This window comes from Globicephala melas, chromosome 15, assembly GCF_963455315.2.
Source record: "Globicephala melas chromosome 15, mGloMel1.2, whole genome shotgun sequence".
NCBI classification, from domain to species: Eukaryota; Metazoa; Chordata; class Mammalia; order Artiodactyla; family Delphinidae; genus Globicephala; species Globicephala melas.
Window position 1 is genome coordinate 75,772,307 of NC_083328.1, and position 25,319 is coordinate 75,797,625.

The 25,319-nt window shown below is 52.7% G+C and overlaps 1 protein-coding gene across 2 annotated transcripts in view; it reads left to right on the plus strand.

Moving 5' to 3' along the window:
- BCAS4 (breast carcinoma amplified sequence 4) overlaps window positions 1-25,319 on the plus strand; it is a 60,529-nt gene that overhangs the window by 11,206 nt on the left and 24,004 nt on the right. For both annotated transcript variants that reach the window (XM_030839087.2, XM_060284299.1), the window contains exons 2-4: window positions 5,043-5,114; window positions 14,223-14,324; window positions 20,774-20,908. In XM_030839087.2, the coding sequence (XP_030694947.1) occupies window positions 5,043-5,114; window positions 14,223-14,324; window positions 20,774-20,908 (309 nt within the window). The remainder of the gene's footprint in view (window positions 1-5,042; window positions 5,115-14,222; window positions 14,325-20,773; window positions 20,909-25,319) is intronic.

A 25,319-nucleotide genomic window follows, 5' to 3' on the forward strand; every position in this document is an offset into this window, starting at 1 on the left:
TGCAAATGGGGACTAAGACGCCATCGCGGCTGCTGTCCTCAGGCTGCAGCTCTTCCAGGAGAGCACTTTTCTTCCTCCTTCCCGTGGCCCTTTTCTTTTCTCCTCCCTCCCTCCTTCCTTTTTTGCAACAAATATTCGTTGAGCACTGTATTGGTTACCAATTGCCAGGTAACAAACCACTCCCAACCTTAGTGTTTAAAAACGACCCCCATTTTATAGTGCCTGATTTTGTAGGTTGGCAGAGCTCCTCTGCGCCGTCCTGCTCCCGTGGTGTCGGCTGGGCTGCCTCATGAGGCTGCGTTCAGCTGGAGGGTTGGTGACAGTGGAAGGTCCAACATGGCCTCACTCATGTGTTGGGCAGTTGGTGCTCCAGCCGGGGCACCTCAGTTTTCTTGCACGACCTCTCATTCTCCAGGGTCTTTTCCGCCCTGTGGCCTTTTCAGCAAACTTGCCTGCTGTTGTCTTCCAAGAGGGTGAATCAGAAGCTGCAAGGTCTCTAGACTCGGAAGTCACAGAGCGTTGCTTCCACCACATTTTACTGGTCAAAGCAAGTCACAGACTAGATTCGGGTGGAAAGGAATGATCCTACCTCTTCATGGGCAGAGTGGCAAGGTCCTATTGCAAAAAGATACGTGGGATGGGAGAGAGTTGGAAGGCCGTCTTAGGAAACACAGGTACCTACTATGTGCCAGGCATTAGTCTAGGCCCTGGGAACACAAAGGTAAAGAAAAGAAAAGAAAACCCTTGTTCACCAGGAGCTTTCATTCTGTTGGGGGAAGATGACAGGAAACAAGTAAAATATATAGTAAGTTATGTGGTGATAAAGGCTAAAGAGAGAAATAAATTGGGGCAGGATGTGGCGTGGTAGGGAAGCTACAGGGTCAGGGAAGGCCTCACTAAGGAGAGTCATATGAGCAAAGGCTAGAAGGAAGTATGAGATGAGCTTTACCAGTGAAGGGAACAGCAGGTGCAAAGGCCCTGGGGTGAGGACATGGTTGGTGTGGTTGCTGGGGAGGCCTCCAGTAGGCATTTACTGATTGAGATGGAAGATGGGGGAGGACTTTTTTTTTTAATTAACATAATCCATATAACATAAAATTTACCATTTTAAAGTATAAAGTTAAGTGATTTTTAGTATATTCTTGATGTTGTTCAGACATCACCACAACCTAATTCCAGAACATTTCCATCACCCAAAAAAGAAATCCCGTAACCATCAGCGGTTATTCCCTACTCCCCCTCCCCCCATTCCATGGGGGAGACAACTACCAAGACACTTTCTGTCTCTGTGGATTTGCCTCTTCTGGACATGTCACATAAAAGGAATCATGTAATTTGTGGCTTCTTTCACTTAGCATATATTTTCAAGGATTATCCATGGTGTAGCACATATTAGGACTCCATTCTTTTTTATGGCCAAATAATATTCCATCACATGTACATGCCATATGTTGTTTGTCCATTCAGCAGTTGATGGACATTGAGTTATTTCTACTTTTTTGGCTATTATGAATAATGTACAAGTGTTTTTGTACGAACCTCTGTTTTCAGTTCTTTTGGATACATTGCTGTATCCAAAAGGGTAACTCTATGTTTAACCTTTTGAGATTGGTTTCCAAACCAGGCTGGTTTCCAAAGCAGCCGCGCAAGTTCACATTCCCACCCGCAGTGGATGAGGGTTCCAGTTGCTCCACGTCATCACCAGCTTTTGTCACTTGCCGTTTTTGTGATCGTAGCCATTCTAGTGGCTGTGACGTGGTACGGTGGAAGATTTTGAGCTGAGGAGGGCTTTGGTTTTAACAGAGTCTCTGAAGAGTAGATTGAAGGGGAGCAAAAGAGGAAGCAGGGGACCAGTGAGTAACAGGCTACTGCAGTGGCCCCAGCGAGGGAAGGCACTGCCTTGCGCCAGAGTGGTGGAGAGAAGTGGTTGGATCTGGGATATATTCTGAAGGCAGAACTGAGAGAGTTTGCATAAAGGTTGGATGGGGTTGGGGGTGGGAAGGAAAGACGAGTCCAGGATCCTCCCATGTGTTTGGCCTGAGAACCTGGAAGATGAAGTTTCCCTTTGTGGAGATGGAGAAGACCACGGGTGGTGGAGGATCATTTTGTGTTTCCTTGTGCCAGTTGCTGGTAGGCAGAGCCAGCCCCTTTTCGGCTTTTGACACGCCCAGCTGGGAAGCTGGGATTGGCACTTTGAGCAGGAGATGTGGAAGAAGGCGGTGGATACCATGATTCACGCGTGTTAAAAAGATGCCTGCCTGCCATCCCCACTGACCACGCCCTGAATGTCGCTTAAAGCGAGCCATTTGCTTCCCTTCCCTCGGAGTGGGACAATTTCTGCCCGGGGGTTGCAAAGGATGGGGAGGGCATTCATTTTGCTTATGGGCTGGTTAAAAAGGCATGTGGGCTGCAGCCTGCAGGACTCTTGTTTCTGAGGCCACTTAGGGAATTACCGTGAGAGAAAATTGTCCCGTGAATGATCTGTGGGCGCGGTGGGGTAGCTAATCCTTTCTGCTGGTTGGGAATGCCTTGGGACTTGTCCTTCCCTTAACTGACCAAGCAGTCAGCAAATGCTCTCTTCGCTCCCTCCCTGCTGCTTTGGGCCACCGCCCTAGGCACCAGGAGGAGCGGGTGGTGGGGAGACCATAGTTGACAGGCAGCAGTAAAGTGGGCACACTTTCCCCCTCCCCAGAGAGCGCCTTGGTGGTGACAAACTTCTGAAGTCAGAGAGGTGAAATTTTCACTTCAGTGTCTATTAGCTGTGTGACTTTGAACAAGTGACTTAAACTCTCTGATCCTCTGTTTCTCGATCCATAGAAAGGGGGAAATTATGGCACCTACAGTATAGAGTTCTCCTGAGAAGCAAATGAGATAATCCACATATGGTGATTAGCCCTTGTTTCTATTATCTAGTGAGAGAGATCCACAGAGCAACCGTTTATATGTGCCTGCTGTGTGCCTGCGCCCCGTTAAATGGCTTAGCCGTGTCTATTATGTGAGGTTAGCCTAAAATCCTGCCAAATGGATGCGGCACTTCCTGTCACAGGTGAGCCAGCCCAGATGCTCAAGTTAAGCCCCCGGGCTAAGGTCATACAGCTGGCAAAAGAGAAAGATGGGGCTCGAACTCAGGACTGACTAACTTCCTTTGTGAACACGCTAGGAGAGGTCGAGAGGCTCTTCCTATGAGCAAAGAGCTGCAGTGTGTCTTGGGAAGGAGGCCGACCAGCCAGCTGAGGCGTGGTCCTTCATGTCCCTCTGGCAGGTTTAGTCTTCCCAGGCATCTTTGGACTGGGGCGTAGGTTGTCTGCACTGTGCTCCCTCATGCATCTGTGCCCCCTCCCGTCTCTCTCGCTTTCCTCTGCATCAGAAGGAACCACCAACCTTCCCCCTTCCACCTCAGTGGCCTCTCAGCTCCTTCTTTCTCCCTTAGTGCATTAAGGACACTTTTTTTTTTTTTTTTTTTTTACCATGCTTTTACTTTTTGGGGGGTGGGAGGCGGACTTCCTGTCCTCCCTCCACTGCAGTCCCCTTCCCCTGTCAAGCCTCCCCCAGTCAGGCACAGAAATAGTCCCAGCTGTGAGATGAAGGTTGCAGAGTTTAAAATTGCAGCTCGGTACTATTTATACTCCAGCCGGAAAGATGTTTTTTTGTGCAACCGTTTATTTGGTTGTGGTATTGACAGCCCAGGCGGCAGGCGGCTCCTGCACTGTATAAACATTTCTCCGGGGACAAGTGGCCAGTAAGGGCAGCCTTCAGGTGAGGGGGGCAGGTGCCAGGCCTGCCCAGAAATGTCTGGGAACACCTCCCTGGAGCAGAACAATTTGGCCTGGTAAGCCAGAGAAAGCGGTTCACGTTCCAGCTGAACTTCCTTCCTAGATGCTGGTAATTAGAAAAAAAAATAACAGGTATTTTATAAATCATGAAAATAGTACATGCTCGAGGGGAAAAAGGGTTCAGACTAATTTTTACACAAGTGAGTAAAGCAGGGAGACCCTTCATGTTCTATTTTGGTTGGCCCATGGAGCGTTAAAATTTTTTTTTTGAATTTGTGCCACTACTTAAAAATTGGGACATTTCCCATAAAGTTAGAATTTCTGGCTTCTCTTGAAAGTGGAAGGTTCTGGCAGTGCTGGCCTTGTGTTTGCTGATGGCTGCTAGTGGCTGGCTGCTCCAGAAGTAGGCAGAGTGATTCTCAGATCACCCCAAGCCCCGGTGGCCCGCTTTGTGTTCATCTACCTTACCGCCTGGCCTTGATAACTTCTGAGGTTTGGACCTTTCACGTAACATAAAACATTCAGGGCTCCTGTGTCAGAGTGTCAGACCTCATTCCCCAGTTCCTACTCCCCAGGGCTAAGTAAGCACTATCGATAGGGTTTCCAGATAAACTACGGGACCCCCAGTCACATATGAATTTCAGATAAACAACAAATACTTTTTTAGTGTAAGTATATCCCCTAACTATTACAGTTTGGCAGTATCATCCCAGGCCTTTCTCTGTTGAAGCAGACACGTGTCACAAGGGTAGTTTTGTATTCTATCTCCTGCAGTTGACTTTGCTCCCTGTGGTCTGTCTGAAGAGGCATTTTTCAGTGTTGATAAGAGCAGGCTTTGAGGCTGGGGACTCAAACCTACAGGAGAGTCCGGGCCCCAGTGCTTGTTAGCTCTGTGACCTTGAGCAGGTTCCCTTACTTCTCTGAGCCTCAGTTTCCTCATCTAAACAATGGGGGTGATGAGGGTCGCTTTGTTGTCTCCTGTTAGTATTTATTTATCTCGTCTCTTTTGAGAGATGCGTTGAGTGGATGGTCCACGGTGGCTTGAACCAGAGAGGTTAAACAGACGTGCCCACGGTTATCAAGACTGAGGCGGGCACATCCCGATTTCAAATGAGGCCAGGAGAGGTTCTGAAAAGGCAAAGTAGGTCTGGAGGGAACTGGGCAGATAATCCTAAGATTTAGTTTGCTTTAAAAAAGAAGAAAGACAATGAAGGGCGTTTGTCTCCCTGGAAACCACTTGCTAATCTCCAGGATCTTGTCTCTCTTCAGGCAGCGGAGGTGGAGGAGACCGTCGAGGGCTTGCTCCTCAGGCTGGAAGAGTTTTGCAGCCTGGCTGACATGGTGAGTGCCCGCCTGGGAGCCGTGGGTGCAGGCCCAGCCCAGACTTCAGGGCCTTCCTGGGCTTCCCTGGGGAGCCACCTCGGTGGCGTGGCGGCTTAGCCAGCGGGAGGCGTGGGCAGCGGCGTGGGGGCAGCTCACACCCTCTCCCCCTGTCCACACGAGGTTCCCTGAGGCGGCCATCTTGATAACGCCCTTCCCCGGAGATGCCTTCATTCCACCGAGGAGGCGGGAGTGGGCCACCAGGTGGCACTCTCGGCCCCGATGCGGGGAGCCGGTCGGCGGGGACGCTAAGACTATATTTAACTTTCCTTGCTCTGCACAGTTCGCCAGGCAGACGTGGAGACAGCCAGGAAATGGCTTCAGGCCTGGGAGGCCTAGGAGGAGCCTCCTGGCCGGGTCCTGGCCCTGGCGGGCTGCGGCATCGAGCGCCCTCCTCAGCCCTTTGGTCCCTCCACTGTTGCCTCCCACCCTGCTTGGTGGGAGCGGCTCCTCCTGGCGGGGTGGGGAGGACCGTGGAAGATGGTGCCCTAGGCCAGGAAGGCAAGGTCCCACTCCTCCTTGTGTCTCCAGGATGGTTGCTGGACAGCTGTGGGGCCCTGAGGAGCGCTGATAGAATGTTCTGGAAGTTCCCAAGGTTATTAAAGGCACACCAGCAGCCAGGGTTCGTGGCTTCGGCCTGGAGGCCCAAAGGGTGGAGCTCCATTTGGGGACCAGGCCTGCCTCTCCCCCGGAGCACAGGAAGCCCAGCTGGGCCCAGCCGGGCAGATGTGTACCAAGCGTCTGGAGAGACGCTGGTGAGCGCCCCAGGGAGTAGCGTTTGTTGAACATCTACTTTGTGCCACACTCCGTACAGAGCGTGCTCCCTGTATCCTCCCATTCCACCTCAGAGCAACCTGCCACGATGGGTACGACTTTATCCCCATACGTTCAACAGACATCTGAGCGCCTGCCTGTGCCAGCCCCTGGGGACACTGCAGTGAACAAGACACAAACATTCCCACAAGGACCTATCTGTGTTTTTCTCTTGAGAGCCAATTTTTTAGTTCAGATGTGGGTCCAGGTGGGAGCTGGGTAACGAGACTGGCTTTGAACGCCCTGAATGGTCCTTTCTTCATCACCGAACATTGGGCACCTTCTCTGACTGGTCCCTTGGTGAGCCTGAGGATGCAAAGAGAGACAGATCTGTCTCCATCCACCCTCCCGTCCGCATCCATCCACCCTCCCCTCCCATCCGCAACAGCCCCCGATCCCCCAAACCCGATCTGTGTCCCAGCCGCTGTCCTCCAGGGTTGAAGCACTGGCCTGGAGGTGTGTTCCAGGTGCAAAGCGAGGCTGCAGAGGTTTTGAAAAGGAAAAGAGGTTCTAGAAGGAACTGGGCACATAATCCCGAGACTCAGTTTGCTTTTTTAAAAAAAAACGAAGAGGTGTTAAATTCTGCCTGGGAAATCAGGAAGTCTTTGCAGAACAGGTGGTGATTAATTTGGGGTTTGAAAGAGGAACAGGAAGAATTCAATTGCTGGGGAGGCGGGCATTCAGGCAGAGGGACCGGCCCTTGGGGGTGGCATGCTGGGCACATAGGGGCAGTGTGGGCCCACACAGTGGGGCATTGGGAAGATGGTGGGGACGGCGATCCTGGGACAGTTTTGTTCTCAAATCCCAGTGCATCCTCCTCCCATGAAGGGAGATCCACCAACTACCCTCAAAGAGAACTTTGGGCAGAAGTCAGCTTGGATAGACAGCGAGGGGCCAGGCCTTACTTGCCTTAAAAACTTCAAGGCTTCCTGTTGTGGGAAGTCTGCGGAGGTGCAAGATTGTATGCAGCGTCGAGAAGATCCTCTCCAAACTCAAAGCCTAGAGATGCATATATGCAAAGATTTTAAATACAGAGGTCACAAGATGACCCATGGGCCCAATCCTGTCTGCAGACATGTTGGATGTCTCCGGGAAAAAAAAGAAGGAGGAATGAGCTGCTGACATTTATAGAATGTCATGCAAAAAAATATGGATTCCCGGCTTCTCTTGGAAAAGCAAAGATCTGTCCTTCCCGCCACCCCCTGCCCCATGCGTGCTTGTTCTCACCTGGCAAGCATCAGCCAGAGCTGGACAGTGGCCACCCTTGTGGAGAGCACACGTGCTCTCCTGCTTGTCACCGTCCCCACTGCTCCCCATGGGAGCCTCCTTGACTCCCCCGGCCACCTGCCAGGTGCATCCGTCCTGTGCTGTGTGCGTGTGTTTTATGGGAGAGAACATTTCTCTGTACTTCGGGCCCTACTGAAAGCAGGCAGATATCCACCAGACCGAGAGAGTCCCATGTTTTTAAGAAATGGAAGAGATTGCACTTCCCGGGAAGTGAAGACTATTTCAGTGTGTTTATATGCAAATGAGCATGTCTACATTAATAATAGAATGCGCCTGGTACGATGCTTTTGTGGCCCATGGAGGTGTTTTGTGTTCGCAGTCCCTACAGTGAGGCTCTGTGCTGATGCCGTTTCGATTATAGAAACCCTCTTGGCCCCCACAGCTGGTGCTTAGCTTACCTAGTGTGTCTGTGCCCAGGTGTCATGGGCTCCATGGTACAGAGAGAGAGCTGTCCAGCTATCAGCCCTGGCTTGGGACCTCCTTTTCTCTTTTGATCCAAGCCAGGGATGAGTGGGGACCTCTGGGAGGCAGGTGATGTCACACCATGGACCACTGTCCCCAGGGCCCTGCTTTGGCCTTTGGAAACACTGATCAAGTTAGAGGTCCCAGAACGGCCGGGCTCCCTGGTGCACAGTCCAGAGAGAAATGGTTTCTTTCTGATAAAATCAGGCTGTTAGGAGTGAGAGTCCACCTTCCTGTCTGATGTATTAAGTCCTCTGCCAGTCTGTCCCGGATCACTCTAAGTGACCAGCATTCACACCATGTGCTCATGACCTGTTCTAACCTTAGATATAACGCCTCTTGCCATCACTTCAAGCTCTGACTCTTCCCAGTGGGGCCTTGGGCACAGCATGTCACCTTTCTGTACCTTTATTTTCTCCTCTGTAAAATGGAGGCGGTGGCTTTGATTATCTACTGCAGCATCAAACTACCCCAACACTTAGTGGGGTGAGACAACCACCAGTTTATTATGTGGGCCGGGACGGGGCACAGAGTACAGCTCATCCGAGCTCCGTGGCACCTACCGGGCTGGGGACATCCAGGGTGGCTGCTTCCCTCACTTGTCTGATGTCTGGGCTGGGAGGGCTGGCTGGCTGGGGACCAGTTGGCATCACTCTCCTCCATGCGGCCTCTCCTCGTGGCCGTCTGGCCTCCCAGAGCCAGCGCTCCAACAGATGGGAAGTAGAAGCCTCTGGAGACTTAGGTATGGCAATTAGCACAGTGTCACTTCTGTCGTATCTTATTGGTCAGAGCAGCCACATGGCCCACCGGATCCAAGGGGAAAGGACATAGACCCCTCTGCAGAACTTGTGGCCATCAGTCATCCACTGCAAGTGGTACCCATCTCCAAAGAGTGATCGCGAGGAAAAGACAAGGCAGGGATGTGCCTTTACATCCAGTAGAACGGCCAAAAGGAAAAAGACAGACATTAGCAAGTGTGGACGAGGATGCGGGACAGCTGAAACTCTCCTTCACTGGCTGGTGGAAACGCACAAAGGGACAGCCGTGTGGAGCAGACACTCGCACACAAATGTTCATAGCGGCTTTGTTCATCATGCCCCAAACTGCAGGCAACCCCGGTGTCTGTGGGCAGTGGAAATGGGTAAATAAACAGTTGTTTATTCATACACTGGAACGCACAGCAGTGGAAAAGAACGACCTGCCGTACACGGCAACGTGGGTGATTCTCACGAATGTGCTGTTGAGGGACAGAAGCCAGACACACGAGTGCTTCCTGTGCGAGGCTCCACCATATGAAGTTCACACCCAGGCAAAACCAGTCCATGGGACGGAAGTCAGGTAGAGGTTAGCCTTGGGAGGGTGGTCGTGACGGGGAGGACGCCAGAAGGAGCTTTATGGGGTGAGGGGATGTTCCATGCATTGGTCTGGGTGGTGGTTCCACAGATGTAAACACACATACCGATTCATCGAGCTGTCCGCTAAGGCCTGGGCTCTTCACCGTATGTCATTTACACTCAATCAAAAGTAATTGCTTAGCATGGTGCCTGCTGTGTGTTAAGTGACCCATAAATAGTAGCTACTGAGGTCATCATCGTCATCAATATTAAAGCACCAGAGGGCCGTGACGCAGACGAGTTTATCCACAGAGACTGGATTTGTGAGGCCTTTCAGCTCAGTGCCCTTGGGGCTTTGGGCAGCTTGTCTGGGCCCTCGGAAACCCTAGTAGCCTTGGGCCCACCTTCTGGCAGGGAGCGACTCTCCCATCTCTCACATAAATGGAGAACATTTCCTGTTGGCCTCTGCCCAGCAGTTGCATTTGGCGTTGGTGTGCGTTCTTAGGTCAAGTGCGTCTGGCTCTTCCTCCTGGGCCTTGCATCATCCTGGAGAGCCATGTTTGCTCTGTGATAACCCCCTGCATCCACTACCCAGGTTTCTGGGCTCCGGAGGCCAGCTCCGGGGAGCTGGGAGGACAGGCTGGGGAAGGGTCCGCCAGGCCCCCCCGGCCCATAGACCTGGCTGGAGTTTCATCCCATTAGAGGCTCAAAAAGCACTGCTTCTTCCCTGACATCTTTGTTCTTCTGAGAAGTATGCATAAGCGTGAACGCGCATGCCTGTGATGTGATGACGTGAGGTGGGATGGGTGTGAGAAGAGAAATGTGTCCCTTTCCTTCCACTCCCCTGTAAGATGAACAGGGCATGGGGTGGCCACGGATGCCGTGCTGGGGAGACTGTAGGTAGTGGTGGAGACTCTGGTGAACCAAAGCGGGCTGTTGTCACCCAGCGCCCGCTGATTGTTGCCAGGTGGAACATGTGGCATGTCAGTGTGGCCGGGTCTTCTGATTTCTCACAAGAAGCCAGAGATCTGGGTTTCTAAGGGAAATATCCTTAATTTTAGATCTTGGCACCTCGCTTGGTGGTACTTTCGGTTTTTCAGGCTGGTACTGCGTGAGCCTGATAGAACACGTCTGCAGACCTCTGGTGTTAGGAGGTGGCCTCAGACCCACCTGGATTAGCATCCTCCATCTCCCACTTTGTAGGTTTGCAACCTTGCCCAGCTCATTTAGTTTTTCTCAGTTTCATCACCTATAAATCAAGGTTGAAGAGAAAGCAATTCCTGTACCACAGGGTCTGTTCCCAGCACGTGATGAACGCTCCTGGGTGTTGGTACCCTGCCCGCCCCCAGCCCATGTTAAATACCCTGGTTTTTGTCTCTCGGTTTCCAGCTCTTGGGGGAGCCAAGAGGAAGGTTTGGGGGTGTTTCAGACTCCAAGGACTACCCTCTACTTTCCCCCCAAGGACCTGCAGCCTGCCTTCTGGGCAGGCGTAGAGAGTTCGCTCTGCCCTGAGTCTCAGCCAGGGGAGGAGCCTCTGCAGAGAGGGGCCTTCCTGCTCGGCCCGCAGACCCTCTGGCCCTCCAGTTCCTGAGGATCTGAGGCGAGGCGGGCAGAGTTCCAGAATCTCATCTCCGCCGCGTTCCCTTCACCCCCGTGGGTTGCTGAGACCAGTCCCTCCTGATTCTCACTTGTGCTCCGCTGCTTGTTTCTTTAGAAATTAACAGAAAGAAAAGATCTGCCTTTGATTCCCTGTGCTCTGACCTTGTCATGAGTTTCTGTTCTTCATCGCATCATGGCAATTTCTCCCGAGTTTAGCCTTGTTGAGGGATGGGCTTCTCTCTAGAAATTTGGCCTGGGGGAAACAAGGGAGGATATCGAGCCCTTTTCCCTATCCCAGCTAACAACTGCAGGCGCCTGCAGGAGCCAGGCAGGGTATGGAGGGAGTCAGGGGCTTGGGGCGAGGCGCTAGGGATGGGTGGCCACTGCAGAAACTGGGAGCGCGCGTGCCATTGGGAGGGAGCAGTTGCTACCCAGCCTAGCCTGCGGTGCCTGGGGAGACGGGCCCAGTGTCGCCAAAGCTGCTGACTTTTAAGAGAAGTTATAAATCCGCACTTAATCTGTTGACTATTTTAAAGCCATATCTATGTATTTTATTTTGGAATAGTTTTAGATTTACAGAAAAATTGCAAAGAGTTCCCACACAGCCCTCATCTAGTTTCCCCCGCTGTTAACCTCACCTTCGTACCTTTGTCAAAACCAAGGAACCAGCACAGATCCTTGGCTACTCACTGAACGCCACACTTGGTTGTGATTCCCCAGCTTCCCGTTAATGTCCTCCTCCTGTTCCAGGATCCATCAGACACCACATTGCCTTAAATTGTCAGGTCTCCTTAGGCCCCTTTAGTCCGTGACAGTTTCATTCTTTCCTGACTTTCCATGACTTTGGCAGCTGTGAGGGGTATTTGGTATTTTGTAGAAGGCCCCTCAGTTTGGGTTTGTCTGATGTTTTCTTGTGCTTAGACGGCGTTGTGAGTTTCTGGAGAGAATCCCCAGAGCTGAGGCGCCTTCTCATCACATCACATCAGGGGCACGTGACACCCACACGGCATCACTGGGCTGGTGGCCTGGCTCCACAGTAGCATCACCACATCCCCCTTTCTGCGACCCGTTCAGTGCCTTGTTCCTGTCACATTCGTGTGTATTTATCTTATAGTTGGGGATATCGTCCAATGTTACATTATTTTGTTGCTCAAATTGTCCCAGTTTGGGCCATGTGGCTCTTTCAGGTTGGCTTTTGTGTTCCTTTGACCTGCCCCATCCTTCTTTTCTTTTCTTTTCTTTTTTTTTTTTAACACTTTCTTACTTTCTGGCACTATGAGATGCTCCAGGCTTTTATATGTTCTCTGCCCCAACCCTAGAATCAGCCATTTCTCCTCAGAGCCCCACTTGAGTTTTAAAGTTGGAAATTAAGTCAAATTTAAACACGAAAACACTTTGTGGGCCAAATGAGCCACATATGTGGGCCACATGTAGACATGGACGATCTTGTATAATCCCTAAAGCATCCTTTCGAGAGAAGCACTAGTCTGATCCCCACTTTACAGATGAGGAAACCGAGGCACAGAGAGGTCAGGGCAGAGACTGAGGCCAGACAGCCTGGTGCCAGATGCCACCCTCTTGGGGCTGCTTTTTGGCCCCAGGGGGTCAGGGCATGGGAAAGGAGTGTGCCTCAGGACAGTGGGCTTGGAGCCAGGTGCCCAGGGAGATGGCAGTGCCCTGACCAGAGGAGGGGGACCAGGAAGGAAGGGTTTGGTTTTAGACATGCAGGTGATGGAATGGCTACCCAGGGCAAGGAGGGAAGTGTCATCCTGAACAGTGATGGGAGCGGAATGGCAGGAGAACCAGAGGTCTCATATACTTAGGCAGAAAGAGGAGGGAAAATGGGTATAGTTTTCAAAAACATTTTTAAAATTAAAATTTTTTGCTGAGTTGTCACCTTGTATTAGTTAGCTATTGCCACATAACAAATTCCCCCCCCACCCCGCCATACTTAGTGACTTAAGCAATGATCTTGATTATGTGCTAGTGTCTGTGGGTCAGGACTCTGGTACAGCCTAGCTGGGTCCTGTAGGTCAGGGTCTCTCACAGGCTGCCATCGAGATGTTGGCCAGGACTGTTGTCACCTCAGGGCTCGACTGCGGCAGGATTGCCTCCAGGCAAAGTCAGTGTTTCTGGGCAGGATCCAGCTCCTCACGATCATTGAACTGAGGCCCTCAGTTCCTCACTGGCCCTTGGCCAGAGGCGGGCTGCTCCATCACGGCAGCTTGCTTCTTCACAGCTGGCAGGAGAGGACAAGTGAGAAGGAAGAGGGGGTGGGGGGAAGCATGCATGAACCAGGCGGTGGGAGAGACCGCCAGCAAGATGGAGTGACAGTCTTCTAGTCTCAGGAGGGCCATGTCTCACGTTGGCTGACTCCTCTTCATTAGGAGCCAGTCTCTAGATCCAGGCAATGGTCTCGGGGAGGGGATCACACAAAAACATGAACACCAGGAGGTGGGGCTTGTTGAGGACCGTGTCAGAAGCTTCCCGCACACGCCATGCCAAACAGCCTGCTAAACGTTCTATCCTCACTACATTCCAAGGAAGCAAGGACTGTCTTGATTGCTTCCCTGTCCAGACAAGCAAAGGAGGGCTCAGAGAGGTGCAGTGACTTGCCCGAGGTCACACAGCTCATGGTGGGTAGAGCTGAATTCAAACTCCAGTCTGAGTCCTAGTAGCCCACTGGTGTTTCTCTGACTGTCCCCGGACCGCCACTCCAGCACAGCCTTGGAGCTTGGCAGAAAACAGATTGCCCGCCACCCCCACGCAAGCTAGACCAGACTTGGAGGAGCCTTCAAGTCAGCATTAACAGGCTTCCCTCCAGGGGATCCACATGCTCCCTAGAATCTGAGAGTGGTATGTATTCTGCCTCTCTGTGTGGTCAGGACATGGTAACATGGAAATGGAATCTCTCTGTCTCTCATACACACACACACACTTAAGGGTTAGGCTTGCACTTTTGGCTCTGCAGGAAAACGGAGGCTTAAGTGTCCGATCTCAGTGATCAAGGGAAAGATGTGGCTTCCCAAAGTTCTCAGTCGCTTCTGGGGTCCTTCCAAGCAGAAGAATCTTGGAATTAAATGAGATGCATGATGCGCAGGAAATGCTTAGCACAGTGGCTGCGTGTAGGAAGCAGCGTGATGACGAGACTCGTCATCAATGTTAATGATTATTGTTAACTCTTCTCATTGACATTATTAGTTCCAGTGTAACAAAAACTTGATTTACCTCGACTTCAGTTTAGAGAAGAGATTTTGATTCTTTCCATTTGGTCCAGTTCACTGGTTTACAGTATAAAGGTATTTAGTTTGGAGCTGGTGGTGTTGGGTGTTTGGTCAGGGGAACAATTAATTTGCAGTTCAGTAAAGAATACCTGGTTGGGTCTGGGTGCCGAGAGGCAGTGAGGTTGGTCCCCACCCGGGACTATGGGTCGTTCCTGGGCCTGTCGCTGGGCAGGATGGCATTCGGTGTCTCGGCCATCCGCGAGGTCTCTGAAGAGCCTGGCCGCCCCCAGGGCAGCAGGAGGACGCGGGGCTGGGCCAGAGAGCCTGATGAGCTGTCTTGTTCCCTGCAGATCAGGAGCGATACCTCACAGATCCTGGAGGAAAACATCCCCCTCCTTAAGGCCAAGGTGATGGAAATGCGTGGCGTCTACGCCAAAGTGGACCAGCTGGAGGTGAGTCCAGGGCAACGAGCTTCCTTTGTGAGCTCCACGGGCTTCTTCTGGCTCTTCCGTTGTCTCTTCCAAGATGCTGATCTGGCCTTGATCGTGTCAGGCCTTAGACCCAGTGGAGTGGGGTGGTAGCCAAAACGGGGCCTACACAGTGTCTCTAAAATATGACAAATATGAACTTATATAAAGTACCCATTTAAAAATCAGGGTACTTTATACAAAAATCTGAATCTTCAGCTGCTTTTGGAAATTCAGAAGCTTTCATAACCCTAGACCCACCTCTCTTTAAATACTTTATTCTGTTTATTTTTTAAGGTATAAATACATAAAGCGCACACATAGTGAGTGTACAATTCAGTGAATTTTTACACATATAAACTCCCAGGTGAAGATGACCCAAACTGAGAAATAGAACATCTCCAACCCCTAGGCTATGTTCTGGTAGAGCTGGTGGCAGCCGCCCCTCAGACGCGACATGTGTTCTGCATTTCACCACAATCCACACCATGCCCTGTTGCCTCACTGCTGACTTATTTCACCCGCCCTTTACCTGTGTGGGCACCAGGCTAAGGTGCATGGTATCTCATTTCCTCTTGGCTGCACTGCAACGTCAGTATCCTCACCGTCCCGTCTCCTAGAGGAGGAACACGAGCTCTGAGAGGGTAAGCCACTTCTCTGGGGTCACACAGCTAATTCTGTGAAGCTGGGACTGCAGCTCACATCCTCTGGAGCCCAAGCTCTTACTCAAACTGGGGCCCTTGGCTTGGGCGCCTGGCTTCTTGCACAGTGAAGGACCGGGAGGCTGGAGGAGCCTGCAATTTAATAGCTGTCACCTAGACCAAGGGGATGTGTGTCCCTCTGAGCTGTGGAGGAAAGGAGCCCGGCAGTGGGCCCTAGAGTTAACAGAGAATTAACATTCTTGTCAGCAGAGAATGAGGCAGGAATATAATTAAAACTTTGCCCTTGGAATAGCTGATTCATTTGAATTTTATTCCACATGTTTGAAAGAGGAAAGAAAATGTGAAGATTTGTAGCCCAGGTTCTTGCCTTGCTTGGGCTGGCCCAACTCTCAAGCTCAATTTTTCCCTTAGTATTCAGTCTGCTAGCATTTATTGAGGACCTACTATGCGCCGCTGCAGGGCTCTCACAGTGAGAAAGACAGAGTCCAAGGGTGTGTTCCAGCCAGGAGAAACACAGCAACAAAGCATGACCATAGCATTTCCCAGGGCTGCTGTAACAAGTTATCACAAACATAGTGGCTTAAAACAACATGAATTTAGCATCTTACAGCTCTTGAGGTCAGAAGTCCAAAATGTGTCAGCAGGAGTCAGCAGCGCTGGTTCCTTCTGGAGGCTCTGGGGGAGAGTTCACGTCCTGGCCTTTTCCAGTGTCTGGAGGCCGCCTGCGTCGCTCAGCTCATGGTGCTGTCCTCCACCTTCAGAGCCCACAGCGTAACATCTTCCAGGCTCTGTCCTCCTCTGACTCTCCTGCCTCCATCTTATAAGGATGCCTGTGATTACCCGGATAATCCAGGACAGTCTCCCCAGCTCAGGATCCTTATTCACACCTGCCAAGTCCCTTTGGCCACAGGTTCTGGGAATGAGGATGGGATATTTTTGGGGCCCGTGATTCTGCTGACCACATTCACCAAGGGTGACCTAGAGGGAGTCGAGTGCTCTGGAGGGAAGTAGCGAGCAAGGAGCGGAACCTTCTGGCCCCCGGAGGGTGAGTGGAAGGAGCTGTGCTGGGCACATGAGGGCACAGCTCGGGCAGAGGCTCAGAGGCGGGGGGCATCTGCACTCTGGGGCAGGAAGGAGACGGGGACACTGGAAGGATCCGGGGAGGGCCAGGCTACAGGGATGAGGGAGGTCATGACCTGAGCGGGGCTGGAGACATTGGGCAGCAGGAGGCCCGTTGTCTAGGCCTTCCACTCCCAGGTCAGCATGGTGGCCTTTTTCCTGAGGAGTAGGAAGCCACTGAAGACACAGGATGGCTCATTGGTTAGCAATCATTCCCCACTCCTGGCCCCTGGCAACCACTCATCTACTCTGAGTCTATGCATTTGTCTCTGGACATTTCATATCATATGTGGCCTGTGGTGTCTGGCTTAGTTTACTTTGCATAATGCTTTCAAGGTTCATGCAGGTTGGAACGTGTCAGAACTTCATTCGTTTTTATGAATGAATAGTATTCCATTGCAGGGATGGCTGTACCGCATTTTGTTTATCCATCCATCAGTTGATGGGTCCTTGGGTTGTTTCTGCTTTGGGGCTGTTATGAATAAGGCTGCTATGAACGTTCATGTTCAGGTTTTTGCGCGGCTATACATTTTCATTTCTCTTGGGTAAATACCTAGCACTGGAATTGCTGGGTCGTGTGGTTAAGTCTTTTTAGGAACTGCCAAGACCGGTTTCCAAAGTGTTGACACCATTTTACTCTCCCACCAGCAGTTATTGTAAGCTTTAGATGGAGATTGCAAACTCAGATGCCAGCAGGATCCAGGACTGTACTGGGCAGTCAGGTATTAGAAGACCAACCCCAAGCCACAGCCCCTTACTTTCTGGGAAGAGCTGGAGCTGAGAAGCAACTCTCCCCTTCAGTGGGGTGTGAATCTCTCGGCTGCCACAGTCCCCACTCTGCCCTAGAGTCTCCCCAACATTGAGGCTAAGTGGCATTTGCCTCTTGTCAACCCCCCAGAACTGCTGCTTTCCTTAGACTAGAGATATTTCTCTGTAACTGCGTCTCCATTAAAAGGAAGAGGGCTTCCCTGGTGGCGCAGTGGTTGAGAGTCCGCCTGCCGATGCAGGGGACATGGGTTCGTGCCCCGGTCTGGGAAGATCCCACATGCTGCGGAGCGGCTGTGCCCGTGAGCCATGGCCGCCGAGCCTGCGCGTCCAGAGCCTGTGCTCCGCAACGGGAGAGGCCACAACAGTGAGAGGCCCGCGTCCGCAAAAAAAAAAAAAAAAAAAAAGGAAGAAAAAGTTAGTCCAAGAGGGTCATGGATTTCAAGGCAAATGGGAGAATATGTATTTCCCACTAAGCTGCATGTGACATGAGAACAATAAAACTTAGGACCCGATCAGACCCCAATCTGAGGCGAATGGATTCCAGAGCCAGACCACCTGGGCCTCAGATCTGCCCCTTGGGTAACTCACTCACCCTCTCAGCATCAGTTTCCTCCTCTGCAAATTGTGACCATGTCATCGTGAAGGTGTTAGTCCAGCACCTGGCATCTTGTAGATGCTCGCTGAGGACAGGCTATCACTATGGTGGTGGCCATTGCCCACAGGCTGAGAGCCAGAATCTGGGATGCCTGCTTAGCACTCGGCCCAGCCGACTGGGGGCTCCAGGGCCTAACATGTCAGGGGATTCCAGGGAGCCCAAGACCACTCAGCCCTCAAATCAGTGTGACCCATGGCAGGGGAGGCTTGGGAACCATGGGGGTGACCTTTCAGGCCAGAAAAAACTAACATTTACTGAGCACCTGCTATGAGCCAGGGACTCTCAAGTGCTTTAGTTGAAACGACTTGCCTCACCTTCACAGCAACCCCATGAGGAAGGTCCCATTATTCGTCCTATTTTGTAGAGAAAGTGGCTGAGGCACAGAAAGGCAAGGTTATTTACCCAAGGTCACACAGCTGGGAAGTGGTGGAGCTGGGATTACAAAAGTCAGTGCTGGCGTTGGCACCCTGTCTGGACTGGGCCCTGCTCTGAAGCTGGGGGCCTTTGCCGCAAGGATTCAGATACATCATTCAGGACTCGCAAATAAAATTTAAAACAATGTGACTTTGCCTTCTCTCTCATCCCTCCCCCCCTTTCCTTCTTTCCTTCCCTCCTTCCCTCCCTCCTTCCCTCCTTCCCTCCCTCCTTCCCTTCTTCCCTCCCTCCCTTCTGATAATAAAAGTGGTTCATTTTCATTGTAGAGAAAATTATATAGAAGTCACCTATAGTCCCAAGGGTGGTCCCGATGAGAGCTCACCCTCCTCTGTCCCCTCTCCTCCCCTCTCTGTGTGGATGCGTGTCCGTCTTTCCAGTTTCCCGGGATCAGCTTTCCTGGCCAGGTTTCGGCCTCTCCCTGGCTGCGGCTTGGCCGGGCTGCCCTCTCTGGCAGGCACTTTGGAGGCGGTTCCGACCTCGTGAGCGCACATTCCTCAGCATCCCTCATACTCCCCGCCACATCGGTATTAACGGTATTAACGCAGGGAGCGTAAAATTGGAATCGGCTGGAGGAGGGACTGTAGAACTTTCTTTTGTGTCTTACAACCAGATGTGCAGGCCCAGCAAGGCCAGGGGAAGCTGCCCAGCCTGTGGCTCCGTCTCCCCGCCCCCCAACACACACACGCACACGCACGCACACACACACGTGCACACACACACACGCGCGCGCGCGCGCACACACACACACACACACTTGATGTGGCTTATTCAGAGCCTTTCAGCTCTGCCCCTGCCAGAGCCACAGGGCGGCGGCAGCACAGCAGTGCCACCATCTTGTGTTCATCCAATGTCTTTTTGCTAAAGATGCAGCCATGCGTGCATGCGTGCGTGTATTCATTCCTGTGTGTGCATTGATTCATCCATGCACGTGTGCATTCGTGCGTGCATGCGTTCATCCATGCATACATTCATTCGTGTGTGCATGCATTCATTCATGCTTGCATGTATTCATTCCTGTGTGTGCATTGATTCATACATGCACGCATGCATTCATTCACGCGTGCATGCATTCATCCATGCATACATTCATTCGTGTGTGCGCACTCGTTCATTCATTCATGCTTGCGTGCATTCGTGCCTCCACCATCCAGCTGAGCCCCTTCCAGCTGACCAGGCCCTGGCTGTGGCCTTGTGAACAACACTGACTCAGCATCTGCTCTTCCAGAACTCACATCTAGAGGGAGATGGACCGTGAACAAGCAGACAGGAAGTTCAGAGGGAGAGGAGAGCTAGGAAGACGGGGAAACGGGGTGGCTCCGCAGTGACGTGGGGCATGTTAGATTAGGTGGTTGGGGAAGGCCTCTCTGTCGGGGGACAGTGGATCCAGGGCCTGAGAGACAAGCAGGGTTCACCCCATCGAGAACAAAGAAGTGCTGCCGGTCTGGAGAGAGCTGGTGCAAAGGCCCTGTGGAGGGTGAGGCTTGGCGTTTTCAAGGAACAAAAGGGCAGCCTGTGTGGCTGGTGTGTGGGACACGGGGAGAGGCAGGGCTGGGTGGTGGTGGACCTTGCTGGATGGGCTGACCGGGGCTTTCCATCCAGTGAAGGGAGGCTCCCTCGTGGGGCCCAGCACTGAGAGGGTCTCCTGCCTCTTCCTGGTGCAAGAAAATCTCTTGCATTTTACTATTGGAACAGGGAGGTTCCGACAGTAAAAGCCTCCGCAGAGGGGGGCTTGTCTGAAATGGCACCGGAGCCGCCACCTTTGGCGGCCTTCCCGGCTGTACGTGCAGTGCTTGTACAAACACGTGCACGTGTACACACCACACAGACACATGCACACAACATATGGGCACACACGCAAACATACACACAACACACACAAACACATGCACACAACACACAAACGTAGGTACCCACGGAAACACACAGGCACACCAGAAGTCACAAATGAGTCTCACCGGGCCTGCACGGTACTTTCTTAAATTGTGAAATTATTGCTAACGTTTTTAAAAACTGGACACTTTTCATAAAATCTGAATGTCCTTTTTTTTCTTTTTAAATGATGTTATCTGATATTAATTGAGCTCTTAATATACCCTAAGCACTTAATTATTATTATTCCCATTTTACAGATAAGAAAATTGAGGATAATAGAAATGAAGTAAGTTGCCAAAAGGCACACAACTAGTAAGTGATAGAACCTGGATTCTAGTCCAGAGAATCTGACCCCAGCATTCTCTTTTTTTCTTTTGAAATTGGAGGTTCTGCACTAGAGACCCAGAGCTGAGTGCCCCTTGGGGGCCGGGACCCGGCGTTCCGGTTCACCCTGTCCGCACTCATCCTACTTCACCCGCTTGTCACCTGCCTGCCCCTTGGCACCTTCTGAGTTTGAGACCCCCCCAATATCCATCAAATATTAAAGTGAGCGATTTCTAAAAACTCCATTTTTCATAAAGAAGGCTGTGCAGCCTGAGTCCCCTCTCTGCCACTTCCTGGCTGTGTGACTTTAGGCAGGTGGTCCAACCTCTCTGAGCATCAGTTTACCTCCTCTGTAAAATAGAGGCTAAACAGATGGTCACTAGGGGGAGAAGGTGAGAGGACACCAGTGGAGGCTCGGCCAGGCCAGGCCTCCAAGGGGGAGTGTCACTGTTACTGTCAGGGTTTCTGAAGGTGCCCCCAGCTGGGCAGGTGCTGCCTGAACTCTCCCGGAGTCCATGGGGCCAGGTGAGAGGGAGGCAGCCAGGAGCACACCCCAGTCTGCGCAGATGTGGCATCACTGCTTTCCCCTCTCCCACCAGGCCTTTGTCAAGATGGTCGGGCACCACGTCTCCTTCCTGGAAGCCCACGTGCTTCAGGCCGAGCGGGACCACGGGGCCCTCTCACAGGCCCTGCGGAAGTGGCTGGGCTCCTCGGGGCTCCCCGCCTTCGGGAACGTGAGTATCCCCTACCTCCCTGCCCCCTCCCAGACCCTGGAGCAGGGAGAGGGGCTCAGGAAACAGGAGTTCAAAGGGCACGGCTGGCTTCTGCAGACAGGAAACAGCATCTGGCCAGCCGGTGGGGAGCTGGCTAGGTGGCTGGAGTGTTGCAGTGCCTCCCTCGTGCGCCCCTGCGTGCCCTGAGCTGCGTGCTTCGGTGCCGTGACTGCCCGCCGCCTCACCCACCAGTTAGTAAGTGCTAACCACTTACTTTGCCAAGCAGTGTGGTCCATCTGGGGTTACCATGGCGAAAAGAAGCAGCCCCTGCCCTCCTGTCCCTTCCTTCCACACCTAAGGACGTGCTCAGAGTGAGTTCCAGAATTTAGGCGGGGTCCCCCTTCCCAAGGCACAAGTTGGCCTCTAGCAGACCAGAAAACAGGGGACAGTGAGAGGGGCAGCCGGCCCGCAGCTTGCAAAGGCCTCGCTCTCCCACATCGCTGCTTTCCTGGGATCCTCCCTATAAGGAAGGAAGGGTCATTGTGTCCCTTTTACTGATGGAGAAACTGAGGCCAGACTGATCCTGCCTTGCAGAGACCTTCAGTGTTTAAGCACCTCTGTCTTTCCGGCTTACTGATTCCCTCGTCTAGGGAACATTGGGCAGTGTCTGGAGATGTTGCAATTGTCACAACTGGAGGCAAGTGGGTAGAAACCAGGGATGCTTTTAAACACCCTAGAGTGTACAGGACAGCCCCCCACACCAGAGAATTATCTAGCCCTGAACATCAGGAGTGCTGAGTTTGAGAAACCCCACTCTAAGCTGGATTTGATAATTTTATGTCAGGTCTGCTTTAAGCACTTTGTGTGCTGTTGTATATGGCACCTGGTTCTCATGCCAGTCTTTGGAGGAAGGCACTTTTGTCATTTCCCCATTTTACAGATGCGGAGACCGAGGCTCAGGGTGGTGAAGGGACTTGTCCGAAGCCACGCTGCCTCAAGTAGCAAGGCCAGGTTGGAGCACTGCTTGACCTATCTCCAGGGTCTTGCCCTTTCCAGGAAAGGGGTCTTGCTCAGCCAGCTGCTCTGTCCTGCCCCCCAGGGGGGTCTCTCACTGTTCCTTGGGCCCTGCCTGGGGGTCCCCCTCTGCTCCTCTGTTCTCTCTGTCCCTCCTGCATGCCCCCCTTCCCTGTCTCCTCTTAGTGTTCTCACAAAGGCTCATATATCGAGCGTTTACAGTGTTCCAGGCACTGCTGAGGTATTTCATGTGCATTAATTCACTTACTTTTCCCGATCATCGTGTACGCTGGGAATGAATGTTATCCCCGTTTGACTGATGAGGAAACGGAGTAGTTGCAGTGTTGCCACTCTGGCCCCGTGTGAACTCATTCTGTTTGGCTTGGGATGCCTGCCTGGGTGTCACTCTCCAGTCCCTGTCAGGACCCCACTGCTCTGTCTTGTCTTACACCTGCCTGAGGCATGTGCTGCTTACCTGCCTGCCTCCAGGTGAGGGACTTGCCCAAGGCCAGTAGCAGCTAGACAATGGCCTCACAGATCTCATGATCTCGGAACTCCTATTGATCCTTTAGAGCCAACTTAATACCACCTCCTCTGAGAAGCCCTCTGGGATTGCCCCCTCTCCAGCCAAATGTGGTCTCTCCTGCCTTTCAGTGAAGTCAGGAGTTGTCTTCTTGGTCCCTTGAGTTATGGTGACTGTTCCGGGGTGACCAGGAGCCCCCCAGTCACACAGTGCTCTGCCCACTGATGGCTTAGAAGCACCATGGGGGAGGAAGGACAGAGGACCTTGGCTGCCCGTGGTCTGCAGCAGGAATCCTAACAGTGGGGCCTGCTGGGTCCTTGGTCTCTGTACTTTACAGTCTTTTTCTATAGCCTGCACAATTGTCCCTTTGTGGTTGGCACTAGTGTCCTCATTTAGTGGCAGAGGCCAAGGCTTGGAGGGGGAGAGTCGCGAATCCAAGGTCAGCGCCGGGGTTGGAACTCAGGCCCGTGGGGCTGTGAAGTGGGGTCCACCGCCCACTCCTGTTACAGGATCCCATCGGGGTGTGGCTGGGCATGCGGGGATTTGCATCCTCTCATCTCTACCGGACTCGGGGCCCCCCAGCCCTACCTGCAGTGACTTGTTCCAGGAAATGCGTCCCAGCCAGGGGTGGTGAGTCATTCAGCAACCCCGGCGTGTTGATCTTGGCCCTGGGAGGGCTTTGTGTGGAGCAGGCAATGTAGGCAACACGCGTGTGCAGACCCGAGGGTTTCCAGGGCTGCACCTGCACCCGGGGGTGCAAGCTGAAGCGGCCCTTCTAGAATAATGGTTGTCACGGCTTGTACTGGGCTCTGACCCGGCAGGCACCTCACATCCCACCCTGTGACATAGGTCTAGTCACTGTCCCTATTTTACAGATGAGGAAACTGAGGCACTAAAGGGTCGAAGTGCTTGCCCACCCAGAACGTGGTGGAGCTGGGATTTGAACCTGTGAGACCTAGGCCTGGAGCTGGAGGCTTTTTATCTGCACCACTTGGCCCTGCTGCGTCTTTCTGGGCCTGGTTCCGACCACTGGAGCTGCAGTCCGGGGGGTGGGGTCCTTGAAGAGCACCTGGACGGGTCTCCGTCTCTTCCACCTGGAAGAACCCACCAAGCCAGGATTTCACACTGTCTCCAGTCGGTTCCCCTCAGTGCCCACCCAAGGTGGACGCTTCACTGACCACTGCCCGTACCTGGGCGTCCACACCAGGCCCCCCCAGCAGTGGGAAGCCCCTCCGCACAAGCCCAGATTCTGCCTTCTTGTCTCCACCCGCCCTCCTCCGTCTCCGGGAGCTGGCGTGGGGCAGAGGCTCTTGCGCAGAAGGGTCCTGTCCCCACTCCTGTGGAAGCCCATCCCCCCAAAGGAAATAGGCCACTCACTGCTGCCCCCAGGCCCTCCCAGAATCAGGGGGATCAGTGGGGACTCCCTCACAGGGCCCAGGCAGGAGGCCCTCAGCCCTCACCCCTGGCGCCAGGCAGGGACCTTTGGGGGTGTGTTTTCCACCCTCCCTGCTGCTCCATCAGCTGGAACAGGAGTTCCTGGGGAGGGAGAGAGATGGGGAGAAAATTGGTCTGTGTGTTTTCTAACTCTGCCAGCCCCTTCTGCCCTGCTGGCCTCATTTCTCCCTCCCTCCTCTTCCTCACTTTGCAGCTGTAGTGGGGAGGCCCAGGGAGGGTGTGCAGCGCCGGGGCTAGGGTCTCCCAACACACCAGGAGTGGGGCTGGGAAGCAGTCCGCCAGCCCCCCACCCCTCCCCAGCACCAGAGGCCCAGAGCCGCCCCTGCCCACGTGACTTGGTGCTGGCCGAGGCCTGGGCCGGCCGGGAATGCCAGCCTGAGTGTACCTCCTCGTCACGAGATCCCCCGCAAAGGCCAGGCCTTTGGCCTTTGACTTGAGCTGCCGAAGAAGCGCGCAGTCAGTGCCCAGACTGGGGTGAGAGCTGGCCTGGCACCCTGGGCCCTCTGCGCCCGGACGTAAAAATGTCCATGCTTCCATGCTTCAGTTTTAATGCTAACATACGTATTTTCATGGTACAAAGGTCCATATTTCCATGCTGTACTGCAAAGAAGTTTTCAACTATACTTTTACATTGATTTTTAAAATGTTCCAAGATTTTAACTCAGAACTGTACCTCTCTTTCGCTGTGGCATTTTTTTAGCTGTGTGACTGTGGGTAAGTCTCTTAGCCTCTGCAGGCCTCAGACAGCTTAACTGTCAGTTGGCTGACACGGGCTTGACCAAGAAAGGCTCTGCTTGCTAGAAAACTGGTTTCAATTTGCTGTGAGATGAAGAGGGCCTCCTCCACTAAAGCTGTGGGGAGTAAAAGACTCCAGAACTCTCAGACGGAGGGTTCTGAGCATTGGTGGGTCTGAAAAGCCAGCTTTGCCTTTAAATAACGGTTCAAGACAGACTGCCTAATCCCTCAGCGGTGAGCAGGTATCGGTAGTGGTGACAGAGCCAGCCCTGCAGCGCCAGGTGCTGTTCTCAACCCTCAATACCCCACGGGGGGAGGTGCTATTTTTATCCCTATTTTACAGGTGAGGGAACTGAGGCACAGAGAGGTTTAGTAACTTGCCCAAGGCCACACAGCTGGGCATCAGGATATGAACCCACATTCCTAACTCTGTTGCTTTGGGAGAGAGCTGTGATCTCTTACTTCAGGAAGCATGTATCCAGTGGAAGAATAGAGGCAATGACCAAATCCTAAGAAAATTCAGTAGCTAGTCATTTCTAAAGAGGGCCCTGGCTTGCTCTGAGGGAACCAGGCATGGCCTCCGAGGAAGGGCCATGTAGGCTGAGACCTGGATGGTGAGTGAGAACAGCCTGAAGTCAGAAGAAAGGGTGCACCCAGCAGTGGGGATGCAGGCACCGAGGCTCTGGGGTGGGACTGAGCTTGAGG